Source organism: Cotesia typhae, unplaced genomic scaffold (genome assembly GCF_013202065.1).
Source record: "Cotesia typhae breed Kobodo isofemale line unplaced genomic scaffold, CoteBio_Ctyphae scaffold_58, whole genome shotgun sequence".
In the NCBI taxonomy this organism is placed as follows: Eukaryota; Metazoa; Arthropoda; class Insecta; order Hymenoptera; family Braconidae; genus Cotesia; species Cotesia typhae.
In genome coordinates this window covers 1,110,277-1,136,769 of record NW_027423778.1, presented here as the reverse complement: position 1 = coordinate 1,136,769, position 26,493 = coordinate 1,110,277, and the positions used below count along the sequence as shown (strand labels likewise).

The following is a 26,493-nucleotide window of genomic DNA, read 5'->3' as shown; positions in this document are numbered from 1 at the left end:
CTCTACCAGCTGGTCCTCGTTGACCTGACTTATCATTATCCAGTGGACGTCCAAATATATAGATGCTCATGGTTGTGAACACTTTGACTGTCAGCGTGCGAATGATTTAATTTTTCCGAAGCTTTTAATATATAACTCCAGACTCCCTAAGCTCTTCAATAATTGACATGATTTCATTCGTGTGACTTGGATTTCCAGCAGCTTGAGATGCCATAAGTAGTCGCAAACGATCAACTAGTTCATTTGGATTATCCCAGTAAACATAGTCCATTGGTAATCTCTGATTTCTTGCAACCATATATTTTGGTAACCCTTTATCGAACTTGGTGATAAAATCAGAAATGTATTTATTGAACTTGATGGTTGTATCTTCATAAATGGTACGATTTGGATCATAATTTTTCCTATGAACGTTGGTATGTTGAATTATGTCCAAGTACTTTTTCTTATCATCTGGGATGATGAGTGCATCCTCTGGTGATTTTCTAAATAATAATTCCAACAACGCAGGAGTTATTGGATAATTTTTTTCTTTGACAGTTATTGTATCATTTTCAAATGAAATAGGTGAATCACCCATATGCATTTCACCACGTTTTCTGCGTACACCATATCTCATATCATTATCTTTATGTCTTTTACTTAAACGTTGTAGATAATTAATGAGAAGAGGATTTCTACGAGCTGGAGTACTTGTTGATGGTGGTTGCTGAGTAATAGCAAGTGCTGTATTCTCAAATGAACTTTCATCATCTGTTATTAAACTGTTGTATACTTCTGGATCATCATACAAAGATTTTTCAACCTCTTGTTTTTCAACCTGTGGATTTTCTTCTTTTTTAATATTTTCCCCTGTCAACTTTGAAGATTCAACTATACTCTGAAGTGGTGTCACAATAGGCTTAAACATTTCCTCCATAACTTTCTCAGCTGTATCTTTACCCAACTTCAACATCTTGTGCTTCCGTCGGATGGCATCACTGGCTTGAGATATCTGATGTAGAATATCTTTCTGCTTTGATATTTCTTCAGGCTTCATGTTGACAGGTTAAAGTCTACAGCATGTATGACTATCACGCTCTAAAGTACCTCAATTTATACTAATGAAGCAGTCGAATCCTTTGCGATACCTGCCACTGTTCAATTCACTGTCTTTATCTATTACCACAAACCCATATTTATTCCAACATGCCGAGCATAAATCTCTGAATGAGTTGTATGACATGTCTGTATTGACATGATGAATATAAATATGCTTCAGATTCATTTCATCTTGACGGAATAGTACGAGAAAGTTTGCGTTATCTCTAATCAGATGCTTAGGTATTCGTGTATAAGTTTGACAGAGATAGAAGCTGTCTACATCCTTGTGTCGACCCATGCAGAAGAAAGCCTTGATGTGATCCTGTTTTTCACAAGCCACATCATCAAATGTCATCAGAGAGTTAGGTTTAGCATCTTCAGGCTTCATTACAGCTTCATGTTCACTGATTGTGAAGAATCCAATACCATCAATCTGTTTAAGCAGCGTCTCCAGGAACTGATACTTTGGTTGGTTAAGAGACTTTGAGTAAAGATATATATTCTCAGACCTCAAACCGTTTGGATGTACAATAAGAGACAGTAGAGCGTTGGTCTTTCCACAGTTTGATGGTCCACAAAACACTGCACGGATACTGTTGGGAAGTAAACCACCATGTCGCCTGAGTTTCACACCGGTTCCTTGAACAATTTGATCAAAATTGATAACTGGCAACTGAGCTCTTGGTTTGTTGTCCATGACTGCTGATTGTATTCTGAGCTCAAGAGGTATATATACCGGCTTATATAGATAAGCGAGTCTTCGATGTCTGAGAGCAGACGTGGTAAAGGTTTGTTCAATAACATAATCAATAAGCTCCCACTTGAACTCCATACCCCTGGGTACTAGTATTGCGGTCCAGGTACAAAGTTAGCTAAGAGGTTAGCTCGAGGTGATCCAGGTATAAATCCTCTGGACGCTGCGAGTAAGGAACACGATATAGCTTACTCGAAAAATCGTGAAAATTTAGAAGCCCGTCACGAGGCTGATAAAATCCTTGCTGAGAAAGCGTGGCAACGATTTCAAGCAAGAGACGCTGCTATTGGTGAAAAGCTGCTGCTTGGAGTGTGAATAAAATCATGAAGTTGAAAAGACGTTTCGGTATGGGTCTTAAAAAAGAAAAACCTATTACCAAGCGTAAGACAATTAAAAGAAAAACAATGAAGCGTAAGACAGTCAAGAGAAAAACAACCAAGACTTCCAAGAAGAAGGATGTTGCTCTGAGACAGATTTTTGATGAAGCTAAAAAGTCCATGCAGCCTGGTGGAGATCCAGTTAAAACAGCTCTTGAAGGTGCCCGCAAAGCTGTCAAGAAAGTTGGTGGGAAGAAAAACGTTCGATTGCCTCGTATTCTACCAGTTCCATCAAAGATTGGTGGAGTACTACCATTCTTGATTCCCCTGTTTGCAGGGTTATCAGCGGTTGGTGCTCTAAGTGGTGGAGCTGCAGGTGTTGCAAAAGCTGTGAACGATGCCAGCGTAGCCAAAAATTAATTAGCTGAAAAGAAACGTCACAACTTGAAGATGAAGGAAATAGCTGTAGGTAGAGGACTATACCTCAAACCTTACCGCAGTGGTATGGGACTTTATCTGAAACCATACCCAGAAGGAGCTGGCTGCAAGAAGTCAAAAAACCAGTAGAGCTACCTCATCGAGCACTGACTAACATCGACTTATTAAAATATGTCAAGCTACTTAAAATTCCAAATTTTCGTGGAGTTTTCATGAGAAATGATTTACCAAAATCTGGACCAAAGACAAACGAATCAGCAATAATAAATTTCGATGATAAATTTGGACCTGGAACTCACTGGGTTGCATACGAGAAGAATCATGATCAAGTAATTTACTTTGACAGTTTTGGTAATCTATACCCCCCACAAGACTTGATGAAATATCTCGATATAGGTAGCGTAAAGTACAATCATAAAAGATATCAAGACTTTGATACAATCATATGTGGACATTTGTGCTTAAAATTCCTGGCTGGACAACTATAAATTGAAGTGAGTCGGGACAACAAGCGTCAGTCATGGCAGAGTCATTCACCTTGACACTATCCGGAAACTCCTCCATACTGGAGGCAAATTATTTTCCACCGATTGAGCTATCACCAACAAAAAATTATGTTCTTGGGCTTGTTAAGCTCCTAACATTTAATTCGATACCAAATATTGATGTTGGTGCTAATAAATTTTATGTATCATCAAAAAGATCCAAGAGAAGTACAATCAAGAGATTTCAAGAAATAACTATACCAACAGGGAGTTATGAAATCAAAGATATTGAAACTTATATAAACAAGACATTACCTGAAATAAGTTTCAGTTTAAAAGCAAACAACAATGAGTTGAGAAGTGAAATAAAATGTGATCAATATATAAATTTTGAACCTGAAAATTCCATTGGATCATTACTTGGGTTTACCAACCGCGTGCTTGAACCTAACACAGCACATAAATCTGATTTACCAGTCAAAATATTGAAAATCAATGCTCTGAGAGTCGAGTGCAATATAACTACTGGATCGTACATCAATGGTGAGAAGAATCACACAATCCATGAATTTTTCCCGAGGGTTCCAGCAGGATATAAGATAGTGGAAGTGCCAACAAACATCATTTACCTACCAGTCGCCGTACGAGCAATACACAACTTGAGGCTCCGCATTGTTGATCAGGACGGGAGAATAGCATATTTCCGTGGCGAGACTATCACGATAAGACTGCATATAAAAAGCCTGTAATGGGTATCGTATATGAGACAAAGACTGGTAACGGGTATAAAAGGATTGCAGGATGCCCAAAGATCATCAGTCATCATCGAGCTCTGAAAGTGTTGACACATCAGAACGCAGAGTTCCTAAAAAGTCTAGGACTAAAATTACGTGGAAAATTCACAAGATAACAATAAATTTTTGTTGTCTAGCTTGTGTGATACCATGACGGAAATCTTAGATATAAAAAAATCAATTATTTTCGATGAGTCTATTGCACACTGTGAAGCTCATTCACACTTACCATATGCATCATCAACATTCAACAACAGTGACGAAATCAGGATTGCTGTTCAACATCAAGATCTGTGCTTGCTTCCAAGCAAGAGCACATTACATTTTTATGGAAGAATGAGGAAAGCTGATGGTACTGCTGTAAGTGCTACTACGAAGATGGTCAACATGGCTGTTTGTCATATGTTTGAAGAGATACGTTATGAGTTGAATGGTGTAGAAATTGACAGATGTAAGAATGTTGGTATTACCAGTGTTATGAAAAGATACGCTTCTCTGAGTCCGGGGCAGCAAAATGTTCTGGAAAATGCTGGTTGGATTGTTAATGAAGATAGTAACAAGTTGACTGATGCTAATGGTTACTTTGATGTCTCAGTACCGCTGAATTTTATCTTGGATTTGCTGAAGATTATCAACGAGTTATTGTGAATGCTAAACATGAATTGATACTAATCAGATCAAATACTGATCAAAATGCTTATATTGCTACCGCTGCGGATGAAAATGTTACAATTACGATTCAAAAAATTGAGTGGATTGTGCCGTATATAACAATGTCTGATAAGCAAAAAATTGAGGTGTTGAATTACATAACCTCTAATCCAGCTATCCCAATCAGTTTCCGGACTTGGGAATTGTATGAATATCCACTGCTACCAGCTACAACCAATCACATTTGGGCAATCAAAACAACAAATCAACTCGAGAAACCTCGTTTTGTCATCGTTGGATTTCAAACAGCAAGAAAGAATCAATCGAATCAAAATGCAAGCGAGTTTGACCACTGCAACTAAGAGACATTAAGCTTGTCTTGAACTCTCAGAGTTATCCATATGGAAATTTGAACCTTAACATTACGAATAATCAGTACGCCTTGATGTATGACATGTACACAAATTTTCAAAGTGCTTACTATGGAAAAGAAGCTGAACCGCTAATGGCTAAGAAAGATTTTCTAAAGATAGCTCCTCTGTATATAATTGACTGCTCCAAGCAGAACGAGTCAATAAAGTCTGGGCCTGTGGATATACGTCTGGAGTTTGAATCATCAGTACATTTTCCAAATCAAACTGCTGCTTACTCTTTGATAATTCACGACCGAATAGTTGAGTACAATCCTATCAGCAGCACTGTAAGAAAACTTACTTAATGGTACAGTTTGATCCTAAGCCTACCATACATTACATGTATGTGTGTGACTTTGCATCCAGACAAGCAAGGAAAGGTCCATGGGAACAAGTAGCAAGAGATAGAGAACGATTTCACCGACGAATACAAGAATTAAATAAAATTATTGAACCTGTACTCATTAAAAAATTAAATGTAATTTATAATTGGAAAAATTCTAATGATGTATTAAATGAAAAACTCAATAAAAACTTTTTGTCCTCTTAAATTATGTTTTTTTTCTGACTTAAAATTAAGTTACATATAATACCTTAAGTATATAATTTTAACAATAAAGATTTATTGATTCATTTGACAATAATAATAATCCTTTTGATAAGGGTACAACCATATTTCACGCATTTCACAATCAGAATATCCATCTGGATAATGTTTAGTACAAAACTTGTAGTCCATAATTTTTTTATTATTCTGAAGATCACTTGGTAATTTATGCCAAATATGATGAATATGTCTTTTGGCAAATCTCAAAAGAAACAAGTCATCAAAGCAGGCGATGTCAACAGGATCCATTTTCTTCAAGTCAATCAGCTGATAAAATAATTGTACTGATTTTTCATAGGAAGGCTCGGCACTCCAGTATTTCAAAAACCAATGTTTCAATTGTTGAACATTTTGAAACGCACAATCAAATTGTCCTCTCCTTGTGTGAAATGCTGAAACGGGACATCTGACTTTTGTAAAATCTTCTAGATTATCGAATGTAAAAAATCTCATTTCTTCTATATTAATTACTGGAACTGTATCATTAATAAGATCGGTCAACCATTTTTGTTTTTCTGATCCCAACACATAGAAATAGCGGGCATCATTTATCCATTTTTTTAGCTTCTCTTCGAATATCTCATATTTAACTTTACCATAGTCCCACCGAATACCATGTTTCTTTCGATAATGATCTTCATTTTCATGCATAATCATAGCATTAATGTACTTTGACGGTCGTAGACATATATAATGTTCGATTTCTGGAACATTATTGACAGACACTTGATAATAAATACTTATTACACATAATTCTTTGACCACAAATTCACCATCTGGTACAATGAAACCTGTAAAGTCAATTATGTATTCCATTTTTCTTTAAACAAAAGACTAATAATTGCTAAATTTTCCACTACTTTCCGTGACAAGAACTCAGCACAAACTAGATGCAACGAGCTCGACACTGAAGAGCTCAAAAGTTCCCCCACCACCACTTAAGAAACAAAAGAAGTTTAGACCAGTTGAATGACGTCAAAAACAGGTTTATACCTGTCGAATGACATCGAAAATGACAGTGTATGGAGAAAATCATCCAGTAGATCGCAGGGCTTCTCACAAGTACCAATGGAACACATAGTTTGAATATATAGAAAAATTAAACCATAAAACAGCATGTATAAGGCGCCTTAGCTACCAACATGGTAAAAAACATGAACCTTGGTAGGCAAGCCAATACCAGTTCATTAAAAAAGAGGTTGTACACTTAATTTTTTTCATTTAAAAAAAATTTTGCAACTATAGAATAAAAAACAAGTTCAAAAAATAAAAAACGAGCTCAAAAACGGTCTCAAAATGATCGAAAGAGTGACCGCGAAAAGAATCGATGAAATGGCCGAAAAAAAATTCAAAAAACGCACCCAAATATGGCAAAAAAAAATTCAAATTTGCCTCCAAATCAACAATAGATAATATATCGACCGCTGATAAGGTAGGGATTTCAACAGGACGCGAACCCACAAATCTGTTTTATCGGGGGGGGGGGTCAACTCCCCTAGCTCAACTACTTCTATCAGTCTGAATCGGTTCAAATTCACAGGAAATCTAAGTTTGAGGGAACCTTCTGTAACGCCGTTTGTTAGGTTTCGACTGAATTGATAGTTGAAAAGTTATATAGCGGGTTATACTTACACAAATGTTATTTGCTCACTGAATTCTAGCCAGAAGTGTTTTATAAAAAAAAAAAATAATAATAAAGTAAAAATTGTTTATAATTTTGTTTTACTTTCCAAATTTTTAACAAAACTAAATAAGACGCAGGTGATAAGAAAAGAGAAAAAAAATGAAAATGTTGAGATAGAAGAAGTAAAAAGAAGAGAAACACCAAAATTAAAAAAATGTTTAAAAAAAAATAACGACGTTAAAAACAGAAAAAATAAAAATGAATTTAGTTAAAGAAGATTCAGGAAAAAATATTAAATGGAAAGTAGTCAAGTAAATATAAATAAAAATGGAAAAAGAAAAAAATGTATAATTTAAATAATTGTTATGTGTTACTTCAAACATCTTTTTATAAAAATCATTAATAAAAAAACAGCATCTTTTAATTCATCAAAAAATTTAATAATCTTCTGATTTTACATCAAATCAAATTACTTCATGAAAATTTGAACTGGATGAAACGAACGACCTGAATTGGACTTTAATAATAATTATTAGAACCTATTATGAGTATACCAAGCGTTTTCCAGGAAAAGTTCTTCTAGAAAGTACCTAGAGAACATTTAGAGCAAATTTGAACATTAAAAATAATTATCAAGGTCTGTGCTGGGTATTCCAAGTATTTTCCCGGGAAAACTCCAGTAGAAAACACCTGGATGACGCGTATGACCGAAATTGTACTTTAATAATAATTATTAGGCCCTAGTATGAGTATACCGAGCGTTTTTCAGGAAAAGTTCCTGTAGAAAATACCTAGGGAACATTTGGAGCAAAGTTAAACTTTAAAAATAATTATCAAGCCCTGTGCTTGGTATTTCAAATGTTTTCCCGGAAAAACTATAATAGAAAACACCTGGATGACGCGTATGACCAAAATTGGATTTTAATAATAATTATTAGAACCTAGTATGAGTATACCAAGCGTTTTCCAGGAAAAGTTCCTGTAGAAAGTACCTAGAGAACATTTGGAGCTAAGTTTTTTTTTTTTCTTGCTGGAGTAGTCCAGCTGGCCTCCATGAATATCATATGTAGCCAATGTTTGTTCGCCAATGAACCGAATCCTCACAGTCGAAGACAATCAATATTTTAACCTGGCGCATAGCGAAAATTATTCTACCATGGTGGGAGTCGAACACATGCCTGGCCAGTACCTATTGGGTGCATTCGCGTTGGACGCTCACACGCTTTGAGCGCTCACGCTTATAAGCACAAATTATTGGCGTTCGTGTAGACTTATGAACGCTTAGAATCAATCAGAAAATATCGTTCGTTTTGGACGTTGTGAGCGTTAGTTTGTATCAAAATGGCGAATGTGGGAAATTTTTATCAAATAGCAAATAATTTATTGGAAATAATTAACGATGATTTTGATCGTGATGATAGTGATGAATATGATATGATTTCAATCAGTGATGATGAAATGGAGTGGGAATATTGTAATATTCACTTAAATTTCTCTTTCAAAAAAGAACCCATACCAAGGCTCCAAAATTTTGTTGAAGAGGTTATTCCAGCTTTTACTGATAAAGAAGTTAAATCTCACTTTAGGTAATTAATAAAATTTCAAACTTAATTTTATAAAAATGTCAAATTTTGTTTACCAATTTAAATTTATGGATTAAATTATAAACAAATAAATGTTTTAATAATTCTAGGTTATGTCGATCAACATTTAATTTTATCCTTGATACAATTAAACCATCGTTAACAAGAAAAATTTCAGGATTTCCAATGATACCGCCCGAAAAACAATTATTGATCGCTATATGGAAAATTGCCACTCCAGACTCATATCGGTATAATGAAAAAATATTACTGTAGTTTCAGGTAAAATTATTCGTTATAAGACTGATTTTAACTGAATGAATTGTTTTTGAAGGTCTATATGCCAAAAATTTGGCGTTAGTTTTGCCGCAGCGTTTTCAAGTTTACGAAGGGTTACATCAGCATTAGTTAAAATAGCTCCACATTTTATAACATGGCCTGAAAACGAGAAGTTTGAAGAAATTTCTAATCAATTTGAAGCTACGAGCGGTTTCCCTAAAGTTATCGGTGCAATTGATGGAACGCATATAAATATTCCTACACCACGTAAACACTCGGAATCTTATGTCAATAGAAAAGGACATCATTGAACTCAATTACAAGTAAGTAAGCAGTCACGTGTAACAATCCTTAAATATTTTCATTTCTACATTTTAATTCAAAACAGGCTGTTTGTGATGCTCAAAGTAAATTTATCCACTGCTATGCTGGTAATGTTGGCTCTGTACATGACGTACGAGTATTTCGTTTATCTGCAGTTCATGGTTATCTCAGCGATCCAGAGAAATTTCCAAATGATTGTCATCTAGTTTGTGATGCGACTTATCCTCTCCATAAACATTTACTAACACCGTATCGGGATAATGGACACTTATCAGCACGACAAAAAAATTACAATTTTTGTCATTCCTCAGCACGCATAGCTATTGAACGTGCATTTGGATTACTTAAAAAAAGATTTTGCAGCTTACTTACTGTTTTAGATATGAATCGAACAGATTTAATATCTGAATACATCATTGCTTGTTGTGTATTGCATAATATATGCTTATTGAAAGAAGATGAAATTCTCATTGACGAAATAATCGAAGAAAATGTAAATATAAATGACATAAACGATAATGGTCAAAATAGAGCATTATTAGCTGAAGGTGCCGAAAAACGGAATCGTATTTGTGACCAATTAATTATAAGAAATGTGTAATAAAAGTAACTGTAATTCTTACTGTAAATCAACTACAAATTTTACTATGCCAAAAAAATATGGTACGGATTTTTATATTTTAATCATTTTTGAACCACCACAGAATTGTAAATTTTTTAAAATTGTTAATCAATATTTTGAATGGAATATTTTATATTTTTGAACAATTGTTGTTTAAATTGTATATGACCTATTGAGTGAGTTTGCTTAATAAAAAATAATATTTCTTAATTTTTAAAAGCATTCATTTATTATATTCAAAGATATAAATTTTTTCTCACAAATAAGCAGTACAATAAACTATAAAATCTTTAATGTTAAAAATCTTTATCTCTTTTAAATTAAAATACTGTATCTGTAACGCTTATAAAATATATTTACTTAAGTAATTCCTGAATTATGGAGGTATATAGTTTATATATTAAAATACATTAGTACTTTAAATATTTTATATAAAAAAGTAGCTTTATAAATAAAAATCTTAAGTAAAAACAATAATCAGACTTTTAAAAGTATAGCACTAAAATATGATCACACTAAGAGCTATTTTTAGAATTTATAAGCTTTTCTAATAAATCCAAAGCTCGTTTTTTATATTGAAGAGCCTCTTCTGCCTTTTGAGCTTTAAAAGCCATAAATTCTGTAAATCGACGTTCTTTATTCTCTTCACTTTTCAATGATCGCTCTTCTAATGAAGTTATTAACTGATTAGTAGGTGTAATCTTTAGTTTTTTTTCTGTAAGCAAAAAAATTATAGTGTTATATTAACAGTATACTAATTTTCGTAAAAAGTAAAATCATACTCACGGGTTGTAAAACTGTCCGCATCACTACTTGTGTTACTTTCATTACTGCATTCAGATAATGTCCTTTTTTTTTTTCCAGATGAAGAGCAAGTAGCAAGTGGTGATATAAAAGGCTTATCCCCCATCAGGTCATCCATTAACTAAAGAAATTAATGTAATTTATCATTTTTTAAAAATGTTATTAGTTCAATTTTATTAGTTAAGCTTACAGTCAAGTACGGCCAATGCTTGGCAGAATTGCCCGACTTATTATTGTGGTCTTTTATTTTTTTGTAAGTTTTCTTCATTCCTGAAAACTTTGACTGGCATTGAGGACCTGTGACATTATGACCATGAGCACGGAGTTGATCACAAATTTTCAGCCACACTTTCTTTTGAGAAATTTTACCGCTCGTGAGATCTGATTGTTCTTTTCGGTATTCATCAAGAAGCATAAGAATTGCTGCATGAGGCCATTTAAATACTGCAACGAATAATTAACTTTACCATGAATTGTATTTTTATTATTTATTTCATTTGCTTCAGTTTTAAATTACCTGAATCTTCATTTGTACTTTTAGGAGATTCGTCAACAATTTCATCAAAATTCAAACCGGAATCCAAAGCTTCAACCGTTTCTACGTCTTGTTCTGAACATTATAAATTATATAAATAATAATTCAATTACAAATAGGAACTTTTAGTTATCATAACCGTGAGATTTTTCTAAAATTATAAAAAACATTTCATGCAGATTAAACTCAAAAAGAAAATAAAACCTACCACTAATAAGCTCAGCATATTCTAAATTTTTTGCCTCTTCCAGTTTTAAAGTTGCAAAAGCTACGTCTGGAAATAATAAAACACATTTCACCAAAAAAAGAAGAAAAAAATAAAAGAAAAATCCAGACCTTTTTTTTAATATCATTGCAATTGAAGAAATTTATTAATTCACTCGTTATTCAAGTGTTAAGAAATAGAACTTGAGAATAAATAATACTTCTAGCTGTCTAAAAATACAATTTAATTTTCAAGCAAGGACAAAACGACATAGATATTTTTTCAAATTTATAATTCATAATAAAATACGTACCTCTTTCAAGACGCTTCGCTTCATCAGCGGTAACAGAAATTGTGTAACTTCGATTTGATTCTGAGTCAGTCAAATTTACAGAAAATAATTTTGGTAAAAGGTTTGCCATTGTTACTGGATTTTTAATTAACTTTTATGCTTTAAGAAATCACTACAGTTAAATTTGGTTAGCTTACGCTCACAAGTGTTCGTGTTTATAAATAATGAAATTTAGCGCTCACGCTTTTGCTGCCCTACCTCTGTGGCGTGAGCGTCTGTGAGCGAGAAATTTGTCTCTTGAACTCAGCCACGAGAGTGATTTTTTTACGCTCACAGCACCAAGTCGAACGCTGAAAACGACATTTAAGCGCGTTCAAAGCGTGTGAGCATCCAACGCGAATGTTTGGAAAAATAAGAAAAGTATAGTTTGAAGTCAAGCACGTTAACCCCTCGGCCACAAGTACTGGTTTTGGAAGTAAGTTACACTCTAAAAATAATCATTAATACCTATTGTGGATATTTTAAGTGTTTCCCTGGTCAAACTCTGGTAGAAAACTCCTAGACAAAGCATATAAGCTACATTCGATTCTAAAATTTATTATGATTATTATTATTATTATTATTTTCATCATTACAATATTTTTAATCGTTTATTATTGTAAATTTTTAATTGTTTGATTTTAATTATTATTTATTTTCGTAATTTTTCGCTTTACATCGCCATCTATTCATTGTTTTATTAGTTATCCGCCGATTAGTATTTTTTTTGTCATTAGATGGCGTTACTATCTTCTTCTGTTTCAGCGCCATGTTGTTTGGGGCAAATGCAACATGGGGCAATTGGGATATGGGGCAAATGACATACAGTCGGAAGTACTCATGTTAGGTATTTAATTTAGATACTGAAAACAGGTTATACACCCGATAAATATTATAACCCCATGATTAATAATAAGTAATTACATATCGATTCCGTTACCCGGGTAAAAAAAATTATATACATGTATATATGACTTCATATAATTTATATATAACTATAAGTCATTACATACATTCGCGGTCATTAATTTAAGTATGTTTTTAAGTTTACTGGAAAATAACCATTTTTAAACTCGAATGTTTATAAACTATAAATTTGAAAATTAGTTGATGTCATTTATAAAATTAGTCACGAATAAAAAATGATATTAATGAAATTAGCGAAATGGAAATTTCACCAAATCAAAATTCAGTTATTTATAAAATAGCGAAAACCAAAAATCTTCTACTACGTGAATTTAGCAAATTCTTACTGCAGAAACTTATAAAATTAGCCGATTGTAAACTTTACGAATTGTAAAATTAGCCGTTTTTAAACTTCTTATAACTTTTGAATGAGTCAGTCGAATCTGCTTTAATTTTCAGAGAAATTAAATTTATGGAAGTCCTTTCAGATGCCTCAAAGCGTTTTTCAATCTGTCGATCCATTAAAGAATTACGAGAGATTTAGAAACAGCTAATTTTACATTTCACAAAGTTTATAATCGGCTAATTTTACAAGTTTCTGCAGTAAGAATTGGCTAAATTCACGTACCTACAGATTTTTGTTTTTCGCTATTTTTTAAATGACTAAATTTATAATTGGTGAAATATAAATTTCGCTAATTTCATGAATATCATTTTTTATTTGCGACAAATTTTACAAATGACATTACCTTAAATTAATGACCACGATTGTATGTTCGTTTTTAAGATTATATATAATTATAAAAGTCTATATATAATTATATATAAGTTATATTATATATAATATATAACTATATTTCTTGACATATGTTTGTTTTTAAGGTTATATATAATTGCATATCATTTTTATATAACTATACGTCATTACATACGTTCGTTTTTAAGATTATATATAATTTATGTCTATAACTATATATAATTACTTATAATTCATATATAACTATATGTCATTACATGTGTTCGTTTTTAATATTTGCTCGAGCATAAATATTCAAGTTCTCATCAAAAAAACCTTCGGTTATAAACAAAAAGCGATCATTTTCGTTGGCTTCATAATTAATTGGATTTCCCAACCACAAATAAATTTGTAACTCTCGAGCTTGTTCATTTTGATTAGTTTCTCCTATTTTGCATTTAAGCTTTTGTACACCTTGAATAATTGTTAAGTTATTAACTTCAAGACTTTCATATATATTAATTTAGAGGATTTTTTTAAATTTAACCAATTAAATAATTGTCTTCGAATAAATTAATTTATTAATAATAATAGTCAATGAATCTTTCTATCAGTGTATATTGATAATTAATAATTTAAAAACAAAATAAAAAATTTTGTTAGTTACGCATCGATCATGCATACGATTTGCATTACTTGTAGTTCTTAAAAACTCTGTTATTCAAGTAAGTCTCATAGGTAAATGGGTAAAGTAATAGTCTCTCAAGCGTCAGGTCCTAGGTTCGGTTCCCGCGCGTGACAGTTTTTCAACTTCCCGCTAAGAAAATTGAAAATTTTCAATAATCGGGAAGTTATTGGTTTCACCCCGTTTTTCGAAAATCAAGTTCTCATCAAATCTTGACGTTTTGAGGTCCTAGGAAGCTTCCCTGGTTATTCCCGCGATGATGTCCGTGTGTGCGTGTGCGTGTGTGTGTGTGTGTGTGTGTGTGTGTGTGTGTGTGTGTGTGTGTGTGTGTGTGTGTGTAACCCTCTTATAACTTTTGAACGGCTTGATTGATTTGATCGCGTTTGGCGCCATTCGAAAGGGGTTCACCAAACTTAGATTTTCTGACAATTTAAACCGATTCGGGCAGGTAGATTTTGAGAAATTGCAAAAAAACTTCGAAAAGAAATTTTTTGAAAAGTGGTTTTTTTGGAATAACTTTTAAACGGCTCTACCGATCGATTCCGAAAACTAATCAGCTTTTAGTATTAAAAAACCGCGTCGATCTTTGCCAGTCCTGTCAAAATCGGTTGATTTATTTGTGAGTTATCATGAACGAAAGAAAACCGAAAAAAAAGGTTTTTTCGGGATTACTCTGAAATTTTCGGTTCGATCAATTAAAGCCTGAAAATCACTTATGAGGATGATAAAACAGCGTCGAATGCCACCAACCAAGTGAAAATCGGTTGATCCATTTAAGAGTTATTGCGATTTGAAAATTCCAAAAATAGTAATTTATTAAACTCCTATCAAACTTTTAAGCTTGGAGAGCTCAAAACTACACGAAAATTAGATTTTTGAGCTCGAAGAGCTCAAAAACATAATAAGTGCAATTTCGAGCGCTTAATTACGAAAGAAGCGGAAAGTTGCAGGGGTGGCCGTCAGGGTCAACCGTTTTCCTAATTTTTTTCTATGGAAATAATTCTATATAGTTATATATAATTATATAGGGCCATTTTTCATATATAATTATATATGGTATTATATATAATTATGTTTAATTATATATAACTTTTTTTACCCGGGTATGGAATTATTTTGAGAATGGAATGTTTTCACTCAGAATACATTATGGAATTTGTAAGAATTTATTCTGAAAATAGTATGTATCCACTCTGGTTACATTCTGGTTTTTATATGTATTCTTTCTAATTCCAACATGTATTTGCTCAAGTTACATTCTGAATTCATTATGGTTTTGATATGTATTCACTCTGGTTTTACTCTGGAAACATAATGGACAAATGTAACAAACACACTCTGGAAACATGCTGAAATCAGTCTGATTACAGAATGTTTCCAAAGCGATTCCATAGTGTTTCCAGAATTAATTAAAGGTTGCGAGGGTAGAGTATACTTTGTTAAATTAGATCTGATCATACTCCCGAAGAAAATGATTTTGCCTAATTATATATAGTTATATCTAATTATATATAGCCATATGTAGACTTATATATGATTATACATACCTACTCATACTTGACTAATATGAATCTGTATATAATCAGATTTGATTATATACGGGTCCATATATAATTAGATGTGATCAAACTTGGCTAACATAATTAGCCTTTTATAGCTTATCATGTATTATTAAATTCTATATAAGTTAATATATAATTATACATAGATTCATGCAGAGTCAGACCTAAGCAAACATTTTTTTGGATATCGCTTAAAGTGCAAAATAATGTTTAACAATACGCTTAAATAGTTATAAAATGAAAAATTTATTGCACTTCCTATAGGATGTCTTGGTTTGCCCTGCTACTGTTTAATAATGAAATGATTATTGGAATAAATATGTTGTTATAATTAGATTCAGTGAAATAAGCAAATCAAGAGTATCAAAATTTAAAATAAAATTAATTTTTATATTATATTTCTGAAAAATTGATTTGATACGTTATGTACTTCATAGAATCATCGATACTTATAAGACGACAGCATAGCAGTCGGGAATTTCAAGACGCACTGGGATCATCAAAGTTAAGCAGCATTGAGCGTGGTTAGTAATTGGATGGGTTACCGCGTCGGTGTTATAGCTATAAAATCATCTGTAATGATTTTTTTTTGGTTACAGGATTAGGTACGCCGAAACTAAATATTATATCCCTAAAAATAACCACATATTTAATTAGGGGTAATGATATATAATTTAATGTTGTTACATGTAGTTATATATGAGTAAATAAAATTATATATAACTTATATATGATTATATATAACGAGACCTGGCCAATTTTCAGGTCTAATTGTATGTAAGTTATATTATATATAACCATATATAATTAGGCAAAATCATTTTTTCCCGGGCTACCGAATGACACCTACAGCGATCGAATTGGTTAAGTCGTTCAGAAGTTATAAGAGGCTCACACACACACACACACACACACACACACACACACACACACACACACACACACACACACACACACACACACACACACACACACACTCGATCTGATGAGAATTCGATTTTTGCAAAACGGGGTCAAATCAATAACTTCCCGATTTTTGAAAATCTTCGATTTTCTTAGCGGGAAGTTAAAAATTTATTTTATTTTGATTTTAATTTTCGTGTACTTGATAAGTAATAGAATAAGTGTAATAGAAATTTGGAAGCATTAGTCATTACTTTCATATGGAAATAAAATTTTTTAAGATAGCTCAAATTTTAGGCTGCTTGACCACTGGGCCCCCTTAAGAACTAAAGAGAAAATATTGAGAATTTTAACTTAATAAGAAGAATTCGTACTTTTGTTGATACAAGTTCTAGACGCAATTGTAAGACATGAATTCTTGGAAGAACGTATGATAATGAAAATTATAATAGCTTACGTTTTTAAAATATCGATTTTGAACAATTACAATGAAAAATTTTATGTTTCAATTTATGTAATCGCATTATAACAAACCTTTTCTGTTTCTTTCACTTATGCTGTCAGATTGACGATATGGTTCTAATTGTTGTGAAATAACTCCATTGCTGAGAGAATTGTTATTCATTATCATCATCTGTTGTATTCGATCTGTTTATAATTCGCTGATATTCAATTAAATCACTGGTAGACAAACTTGTATCGACTGGTCGATTGGAGTACCGGCATTCTAACAGTATTTTATTCGATGTTTTGATATTTCGTTTCCATAGCAACTATTTACTGCATGCACAAACACTCATTGTCATGAGCGGTGGAGCTCCTGACGTTGAAGACTAAAATAAATATTGCTTCCGTTAATGCATATAGAAAAGTCTATATAAAATAGCCTGATTTAATAAATCGTATTAAAATACTATATAAGTTTTAATTCTTTTGGCATGTTAAAAAAAACGATTAATTTTTATGATGTGCGCGCACAAGAAGACGTGAAATCTACATGTTAAAATTGGCTATCAAATATAATTAAGAGTGACTATGTACTTTGTACTGATTAAAAAAGAAATTATTGTACTGAAATTAAAAAAAAGTACTCGTGTAGATTTTTCAATTTTCTGGACGAATTTTTTTTCTTTCATATTCATAATTTTTTTCATTTGAATAATATAAATTTATAATAATAAGTATTTATAATTAATTAAAAAATTTTTTTAATAATTTATCGTCAGGGGCTCCCATATAAAACTATATAAGTTATAAAACTACGAGTGTACTTACGACAGAATTGCGAAGTTTTGGCGCTGTTGGTTTGATTTCAAAAAATATTCTGTAGATAATTAGTTACTAAAAAATTTTAATTTTTCACATCATTCTAAGATGAAATATATAGGAATAAATATGAGATATTAATAGAATAACCGAATAATTTTCAAAGTTTTGACTGTTTCTTTATTTGATTGAAATTGTGTTAACCAAATACAGTAATGATCACAATTGTACACAAAATACTCATTTGACATTTCTTCTTTATGCTTATTCAAATACCTTAAACACCGGAAGTGTAACCATTTATAACAGGAACTGCACATAAACTATGTTTGATCATCATTAAAAAGTTCTTGATGTCCACAAACAAGACATGAATTTCTCACATCCAGAGACTTTACAAGACACAGTTCTCTTAATAAAAATCTCATAGCTGTTGGATCTATGGATCTAATGTTGTTGATGTTACCCTTTAAAATTTGATCAATATTGTGTATGACGAAAATACCACGATTAAATGTGTCACTAGCATCTTGTTTAGGATAATTGTCTGCAGAAATGATTTTTAATTTTAGATTAACTTCAGGTAAAACACGTTTATACTGAAGATTAAAATTTTTTAAAATTTCTTCATTACTTATTAACTTATTTAACCCAGAATCAAAAACATAAAATTTTTTTTTTGTTAAATCAATGTAAACTAAAATCCAATGTAAAGTTTTTATATTAAGAGGAAGAAATATTTTCGTTTTGTTTTCTCACTCTCTTCTCAAATTTTCAAAAAAATATTCTTCTTTCGTTAAATTCGCTGATAATATAACAATGGAGCTTATTTCACATAATACGTATGCAATGTCTTCATAATTACCCAATTCTAATATAGTGAAATTAGCGCAATAGTCGATTATGAAATTTGACAACCAATTCTTCCCCCATAATGTACTGTAATCATCACCATACAAATAAATGAACTTCGTTTCATCATTGATATTTTTCGTGAAAGCAACAAAGTATTCTCTTTCAGAGTTCGCCGAGTAATAATAATTTTCATTTTGAATTGTTTTGTTAATATAAAAAACCAATTCTTCGTTTATTTGATCAGCAGTTTTTCTGATCTTTGACCCTGATAGGTGAGGAATTGGTGTTTTTCTTTTTAACCGATACCGATTCCACGCTTTAGATGATTGATTATTATCTGGTTCATCAATTTTATGTTTTTTGAACTTTTTTCATGATAACAGACCGGGGTAAATTAAGTGGTTTAAAAGCGGATTTCCAGCGAGAGAAGCAAACATCGATAAATCTACCAATCTTCATTTGCTTTTCACCTTCGAGCTTAACACCTTTAAAATGATTTTCAACAGTTGCATTGTTAGCATGTTTTTTTTTTTCAGGGTGTAGCGAAATTGTCAAAAATGGGATAAACGGCACTAATCTGTCCATGAAATACTTGGAAAGTGATGGCGAGTAATAAGGATTATTATCTAACTTGGGGTCAACTGTTATACTGTTTGCTTCAATTTTTTGAATTCTCGGTAAAATGTGTTTGTAATATGGATTCAATTTATACACAGTATTACAAAACTGATCATTCAACATCACTTGTTCCACATCCTCTTTATCGATCTGGACTAAATTAATTTTGGAAGGTGTCACATTTGTAAAGCTTTTTAAATTTTTAGCTACTGTGTAAATTTTTGGGGATAAAAGAGATTTTTAAAATTTTAAAATTTTGATTCTAATTCCGTATAGAACTAATTATATTTGTAATTAATTAATTAATTAATTTTAAATAATTAAATTGAAAGGTATAACACCAAATTAATAATGAATTTTATTTTATTTTAAGATTTTTTAATTATTTTAATATAAAAACTAATCACTCAAAATTTATAAAATTTTATTTTTCAAATATACCATAGCTACTATTAACATTTTTATTTTTTTAATTAGTTCATAAAATAACTAATAATAAAATATTATTTTTTTAATTTCATCCAAAAACACCTGATGATAAAAAAATATCAATCTAAAATTTTATCTTAATAATTAAACTGGAGGTCACTAGAATTCATTATTAAAATATAATAAAAATAAAAATAATTAATACAAACTATTCTAAACAGGCCATTTACGACCAACGATTTGTTGAGGGCCTCCCAGGTATATTGTACGAGCAATTCTTCGTAATTTGGCTCTTCGTCGAGCTCCAACGACCCAATCGGCAGCCCACAAGTCACGCAATGCCCAGATTTAACCGTATCGCAGTGCTGGAGTTGCATAATTTCGACGCTAAAAATCCAGGTGCACCAGCTGAACCAACTAACAGACAACGATGTAAGCATTACGTACGTAAAAACCGAGGCAAAAAGCATAGAGGAGCAGTGAAGGGTGTAAGTAACAATTCCAGGTTCACCAGTGAAGCCAGTGGTATTATACTGACAGGGACTGAGCCTGCTGTGATTCCTATCCACCCAGGCGATAACCTCCCTTATGATCATTACCTCCGAGATATCAATATTCAGCCTGGGTTAATTGTCAAGCGACTGTACCGCGGACTCGCTGAAGGCCAAGAGTCAGTCGACATTCCGGCAAAGGGACACTCCTCCGAGCGAGTTGATAGTTACGAGCACTTGAAATTGGAAGAAGCGCATTTATCAGCACCACTTGCAGTAAATTTAGTCTCTTCTCTGCTTAACGATCGCCCGCACTCCTCTCAGACTGTCAAGGGGAGTCTCTACAGCGGAAAAATCCATTATTATTATTACTGTTTTTATTATGAGTATATAATTTTTAATAAATACAATATATGAAGTTAGTTAAATAATTTCTCCAGAAGCGCTAATTTTGTAATATTATAAAAAATTTGTTTTTTCAGTGAAATATAAATTAGAATAAATTTCAACATACTGAAAAATATATTGATTGAAAATGTATAAAAATATTGAACAAAATTTTTTCAATAATAATTATTTATCATAACTGTCATGATAAAAATTGAGTCATATTTTATTGTAACAAATTAAGTCATGTAAAGTTTTAATTTCAGTGACCGTAACACTCATTTTATAATATTTTATTTTATTGAACAAAAATATTATTTTTATAAAATTACATTTGTTATTTTTTGTAAATTCTAAATGTAAATTTTTTTTGTTACAATTTATTTGTTATAAAATTCTTAAAATTATCAAATATATATTAAAAAATTTTTCATACATTAGCCGAGTTTTAATAATTTTTTAAAAATTTTTATTAATTGAATTAAATCGAAAAAATTTTTTTTTCAAAAGCTTGAAGAGCTCGAAAAACGTCATAAATGCAACTTTAAGTGCCTAGGTATGGAATTAGTGGGAAGTTGTAGAAATGGCCTTCATCAGGGTCAACTGTTTTCCTAATTTTTTTTTCCTTTTTTTATTAACATAAAAAATAGAAGGAAGCTCTATGACATTTTTTTTTATTTTTTTTTTTCAAATACTACATTTAAAAACCAAAAAAATTAGAAGTAATAAAGCTTTAATTTCGTTAATGTTTGACCAACCTAGATCATTTTTAAATAACCATTTAAGGCATTGTATCTGGATTTCTCCATTATTAAATTTTTCTAATGCTATTAATTGGTCAAATATGAACGAAATCACAACTTTCTTATTTTTTTTCATTTTCTTGGTTTTTAAATGTAGTTGTAAACAAAAAATACAATAAAATTTTTTCGGAGTTTCCTTCTATGTTTTATGTAAATTTGAAAAAATTAAATCGACATTTTTCGATAATAAAAATTTTTTATTTTTGTTTTAATTAATTTCTTTCAAATTTTGAAGTTCTCTAGATACTTTTAAAATTTTTCAGAACATGGTAATGAGAATTAATACTAATTAAAAAAAAATATGTTTTATAAGTTATCATAGTAATCATAAATTGTTACTTCTACGGTATTTAGCAGTATTTATTTACTCTGTGTTGTGAATTATTGGGCTTCCCATTTGTTTGCTTCGTTTATTGGATTCGAGATTATCATCATTTGCGAATTTGGGATTATTTTCTACCACTGGCTGTATTTTCCTGCGACCTAGATCAAAACAATTTCAATAGATTAATTTTAAATATCATAATTAAATCGAGTTACTAATTTCAAAAGGGCGTATAAAAAATTTCTATAATTATTTACAAGGCGATCGTTAAGCAGGGAAGAGACTAAATTTACTGCAAGTGGTGCTGATAAATGCGCTTCTTCCAATTTCAAGTGCTCGTAACTATCAACTCGCTCGGAGGAGTGTCCCTTTGCCGGAATGTCGACTGACTCTTGGCCTTCAGCGAGTCCGCGGTACAGTCGCTTGACAATTAACCCAGGCTGAATATTGATATCTCGGAGGTAATGATCATAAGGGAGGTTATCGCCTGGGTGGACAGGAATCACAGCAGGCTCAGTCCCTGTCAGTATAACACCACTGGCTTCACTGGTGAACCTGGAATTGTTACTTACACCCTTCACTGCTCCTCTTTGCTTTTTGCCTCGGTTTTTACGTACGTAATGCTTACTTCGTTGTCTGTTAGTTGGTTCAGCTGGTGCACCTGGATTTTTAGCGTCGAAATTATGCAACTCCAGCACTGCGATACGGTTAAGTCTGGGCATTGCGTGACTTGTGGGCTGCCGATTGGGTCGTTGGAGCTCGACGAAGAGCCAAATTACGAAGAATTGCTCGTACAATATACCTGGGAGGCCCTCAACGAATCGTTGGTCGTAAATGGCCTGTTTAGAATAGTTTGTATTAATTATTTTTATTTTTATTATATTTTAATAATGAATTCTAGTGACCTCCAGTTTAATTATTAAGATAAAAAAATTTAGATTGATATTTTTTTATCATCAGGTGTTTTTGGATGAAATTAAAAAAATAATATTTTATTATTAGTTATTTTATGAACTAATTAAAAAAATAAAAATGTTAATAGTAGCTATGGTATATTTGAAAAATAAAATTTTATAAATTTTGAGTGATTAGTCTTTATATTAAAATAATTAAAAAATCTTAAAATAAAAAAAAATTCATTATTAATTTGGTGTTATACCTTTCAATTTAATTATTTAAAATTAATTAATTAATTAATTACAAATATAATTAGTTCTATACGGAATTAGAATCAAAATTTTAAAATTTAAAAAATTTTTTTAATTACTCCTTATAATGTGCTGTCGTTTGATGTAAACAGTCTTAAAGTATTATGGAAAATATGAGCTGCAATCAAATAGCGCCACCTATCTGAATAAAAATTTTTTCGCAGATGCATTAGGAATTTGACTCCATCGGGATCCTGGGTTAATGGGATTATATCCTATCGAAAATCTTGGCTATCGGAATCTTGGTAATCGGAATTTAGGCTAACGGTTTCTATTTCATCGGTATTCTTGGTTATCGGAATCTGGGCTATAGGAATTCAAGTCATCGGAACCTATGTTATCGGTTGTTCAAGTCATCACTTTCATGGCTATAGAGTTCTACCCATGAAACTTACAATTAACTAGAGTTAAGTACGCGCGCAAGCGCACGCGTGCATGTAGTCACGAATTAGATATATTTTCATGCTTAATATATATTTATTTAACCAATCACGTTACGAATAGTTTGTGCAACAAGATATATTTTCATATTTTTCATCTAAATTATAAGTAGTGATAACAATAATCAACATAAGTAATCATTTTATTGTTAATCCACAGATTCGGTAGAATCTGGCGCCAAGTTCCGTTTAAAAATACCGTTGTAAACGGAGCGCCTAACTACCGACTGTGTTTACTGTAAGCATCACGTTTTTTAGAGGTTGCAAATTTATTTTTAATTCTACGGTCCTTTTTTTCCTTAAATTTATATTATAACGGTAGTTCATACCTTATTTTTCTGATATTAATTGATTATATCCAATTATAACAATTAATCTGCTTAATATTATTAAATTTAATCAGCACAAACTATAGCATCGCAAAAATTTCGATCCTGACTTTTTTTCAAGGATGTGGCTAAAGGTACGGAAAAAGATAGATACGGCTCCATATACATACGGCTCCGTATGCGTACGGAGCGCCACAGACCGCCGGGAAATTCAAATTTTATTTAAAAATCGTCGCACGTATACGGAGCCGTGTACATGAGGAGTCGTACGCCTACGGATCCGTAAATTTACGGTCTTAAATGAAAGTAGCGGGGAATTCATATTTTGAATTTGAAAAAGTTGCACATTTGCGGAGCTGCACATGTACGGAGTCGTACACATACTGAGCCGTATATATACAACTAAATAAATTTTTTAAGGCTTTGAAGAAGGATAATCGATAAGCACTCTTTACCTGCCGTTATTTTACTCATACCTGACCAGTTTGTATCATTTATACGTCTCTTTAATACTCTCAGCAAGCATATACATTATACTCCCACTTTTTCTAATCTCCTTATTCATACTAGTCTGTTCTTCCCCAATGCGTATTCTAAAGTATTGTTGAATCTTGCTACTGTTCGAGTACATTGTTCGTCGCCGTTAATAAATTATAGTATTAATTAATCTGCAATAATATTTATATAACCACTAACAAGGTAATTATTGTATTATTTATTATTCCAATAACTCTAATTTTGAATAATTGTCAATTATATCAAGCACTAAACTAAGATTTTTATTTTTTCTATAGAAGTCTATAGACATGAGTTTATGTCTTGGAAAAGAATTTAACTCTAAAGCAGAGTTTGACGATGCATGTCAAAAATATTACGAAGAAACTGGAAGAAAGTTTACTTATTCGAGTAATTACATTGACACGAGAAATTTACAGAAAGTCATAAAAAATCGTAACCTCGAAATCTACTACTGCTTGGTGAGATGTCGTTATCACCGTGAACCTAAAGTTCTAAAAAAACGCATGCATAAGTAAGTATCTTGCCATCTTTATTTGTTTAAAATTAAGTTGGATATCGTTCTATAACAAGTAGTTTGGATATTCATTACCATGTTACTTTTGCAGCCCTGTCATCGGGACTAAGTTCGAAGCATTCTTCCGTATGAACATCTACAATGACGAAAAATTAAGAATCTACAAATGGAACGACAACCACAATTGCGATAATGTGTCTTCATCACTATTGACTATAGCTAATTCATCGCAGCATCCACCGACTACTCCAGATAATTCTGCTGGTCCTTCAAAGAAGCGCCGGACCGACAAAATAACAAAAAGCGTTCCAAAGCTTCCTTCCATTTCTCCAGCTAACGAAACGAGTTCCATACTTACATCGGATGAAGAGCCTTTGATCGAATCTCCGCCTTATTCACCTCTTTCATCTCGGGGAAAATCTCCACTGCAAACCTTACACTCCAATTCTCCGGGTTGTTCTCCTAAGTTTTCCGATTCTCAAAAACGTCTTCCGTTAACTACAAGTACTAAAGTTCGAAGATCTTTGTTATCTCCTATTCCGTCAGAAACTACTGTTGGATCTTCGTTAGACGACTTACAAGACGAAAATTCTCCACCACAATCGTTACTCGGGTCACCAAAGTCGTCTTTAGAAAAAACTCAAGATGATGATTTTGAATTTGATCCAGAAATGACTTATGTGATTTCAGACGAAAGTTCTATGATATTCAATCAAAACCCTCCTTATCTACTAGTAGAAACTGAAGATGATATAAGAAACAACCAGTTCACTACATCAACATCAGATACAACGATCTACAATAATTCAAAATAATTATTAATATAATCTGATTTTAATAATACCAAATAAATCTCATGATCGAAAGAAAATATGATATTTTTTAGATCTATTTAGATCTAAAAAAGAAACTCTTATTTTCATCTGGTTGTTAGATTTATGAGGTTTTATGTAGATTCACTTAGATTTACGTTGATCAGTAAGTGAGATTCGATCTCAGATATATTCTAAAAAATATAAATTTAAGGCGAAACGTAAGTTTATATAGTGTTCCGAAGTTACCAAAAATTATTCGCTTATTTTAATTAAAATACTTTATTAGAATAATGTTATTAAAAATAATATATTTTATTTAAAATATATATATTATTCAATAAATAAATAAAACTAATTAATGATCTATATAAGTTTATATATCTCTATAAGTTTAATCTTTCAGTGTGATCTTCCGTCTTTGCCTTAGACAAATCTCTTCAATTTTTCTTTCCCTTATGAGTGAAGTATATTAATTGTTTTTATAATATTAATAGTAAATAAATAAATAATCATAATTGTGTTTCATTTCTTTAGTGATTTCTATTATTTTTTAATTTCGTTATTTATTTAAATAAATTTCGTTAGAGTAAAAATTTAAAAAAATGTGTAAATATATACATTTTATAATATATATTAATTCTTTAAGTATACATGGATAAAAATTATAGAAAGAATCAATATAATTCACTGTTATCATCAATAACTTTAATTACTATATACTTTTATTAACTATATTAAGTTATATAAATTGAAAATGTATATCTAAAAAGATGACTATAAAATTGTTTGTTAATGAGCAATTAGCTTCATTCGGTAAGTATTTATTTTTCATTAAAGCCATAATTTTTTTTTT

The 26,493-nt window shown here is 31.4% G+C and overlaps 4 protein-coding genes across 5 annotated transcripts in view; 2 read left to right on the top strand and 2 right to left on the bottom strand.

Moving 5' to 3' along the window:
• The window catches only part of Bbs4 (Bardet-Biedl syndrome 4), a 382,842-nt gene extending 365,510 nt beyond the window's left edge, over positions 1-17,332 (bottom strand). For both annotated transcript variants that reach the window (XM_074257990.1, XM_074257991.1), the window contains exon 1: positions 17,176-17,332. In XM_074257990.1, the coding sequence (XP_074114091.1) occupies positions 17,176-17,275 (100 nt within the window). In that variant the 5' untranslated portion in view covers positions 17,276-17,332. The remainder of the gene's footprint in view (positions 1-17,175) is intronic.
• LOC141537151 (uncharacterized) lies at positions 10,216-12,651 on the bottom strand. Its single transcript, XM_074257993.1, has 5 exons — positions 11,522-12,651; positions 11,296-11,388; positions 10,969-11,222; positions 10,761-10,899; positions 10,216-10,689 (listed from the first exon to the last, which is right to left on the bottom strand). Exons 1-5 carry the CDS (start codon positions 11,664-11,666, stop codon positions 10,490-10,492), a joined length of 831 nt encoding a protein of 276 aa, XP_074114094.1. The 5' UTR covers positions 11,667-12,651; the 3' UTR covers positions 10,216-10,489.
• A 947-nt stretch (positions 17,333-18,279) lies between the features above and the next one.
• Positions 18,280-20,763, top strand: LOC141537152 (uncharacterized). Its single transcript, XM_074257994.1, has 3 exons — positions 18,280-18,490; positions 19,299-19,439; positions 20,031-20,763. The coding sequence occupies exons 2-3, from the start codon at positions 19,365-19,367 to the stop codon at positions 20,715-20,717; spliced, it is 762 nt and encodes a 253-aa protein (XP_074114095.1). The 5' UTR covers positions 18,280-18,490; positions 19,299-19,364; the 3' UTR covers positions 20,718-20,763.
• A 3,835-nt stretch (positions 20,764-24,598) lies between these two features.
• On the top strand, positions 24,599-25,783 carry LOC141537091 (uncharacterized). The gene is made up of 2 exons (XM_074257925.1): positions 24,599-24,822; positions 24,917-25,783. Exons 1-2 carry the CDS (start codon positions 24,599-24,601, stop codon positions 25,638-25,640), a joined length of 948 nt encoding a protein of 315 aa, XP_074114026.1. The 3' UTR covers positions 25,641-25,783.
• The last annotated feature ends 710 nt before the right edge of the window (positions 25,784-26,493 follow it).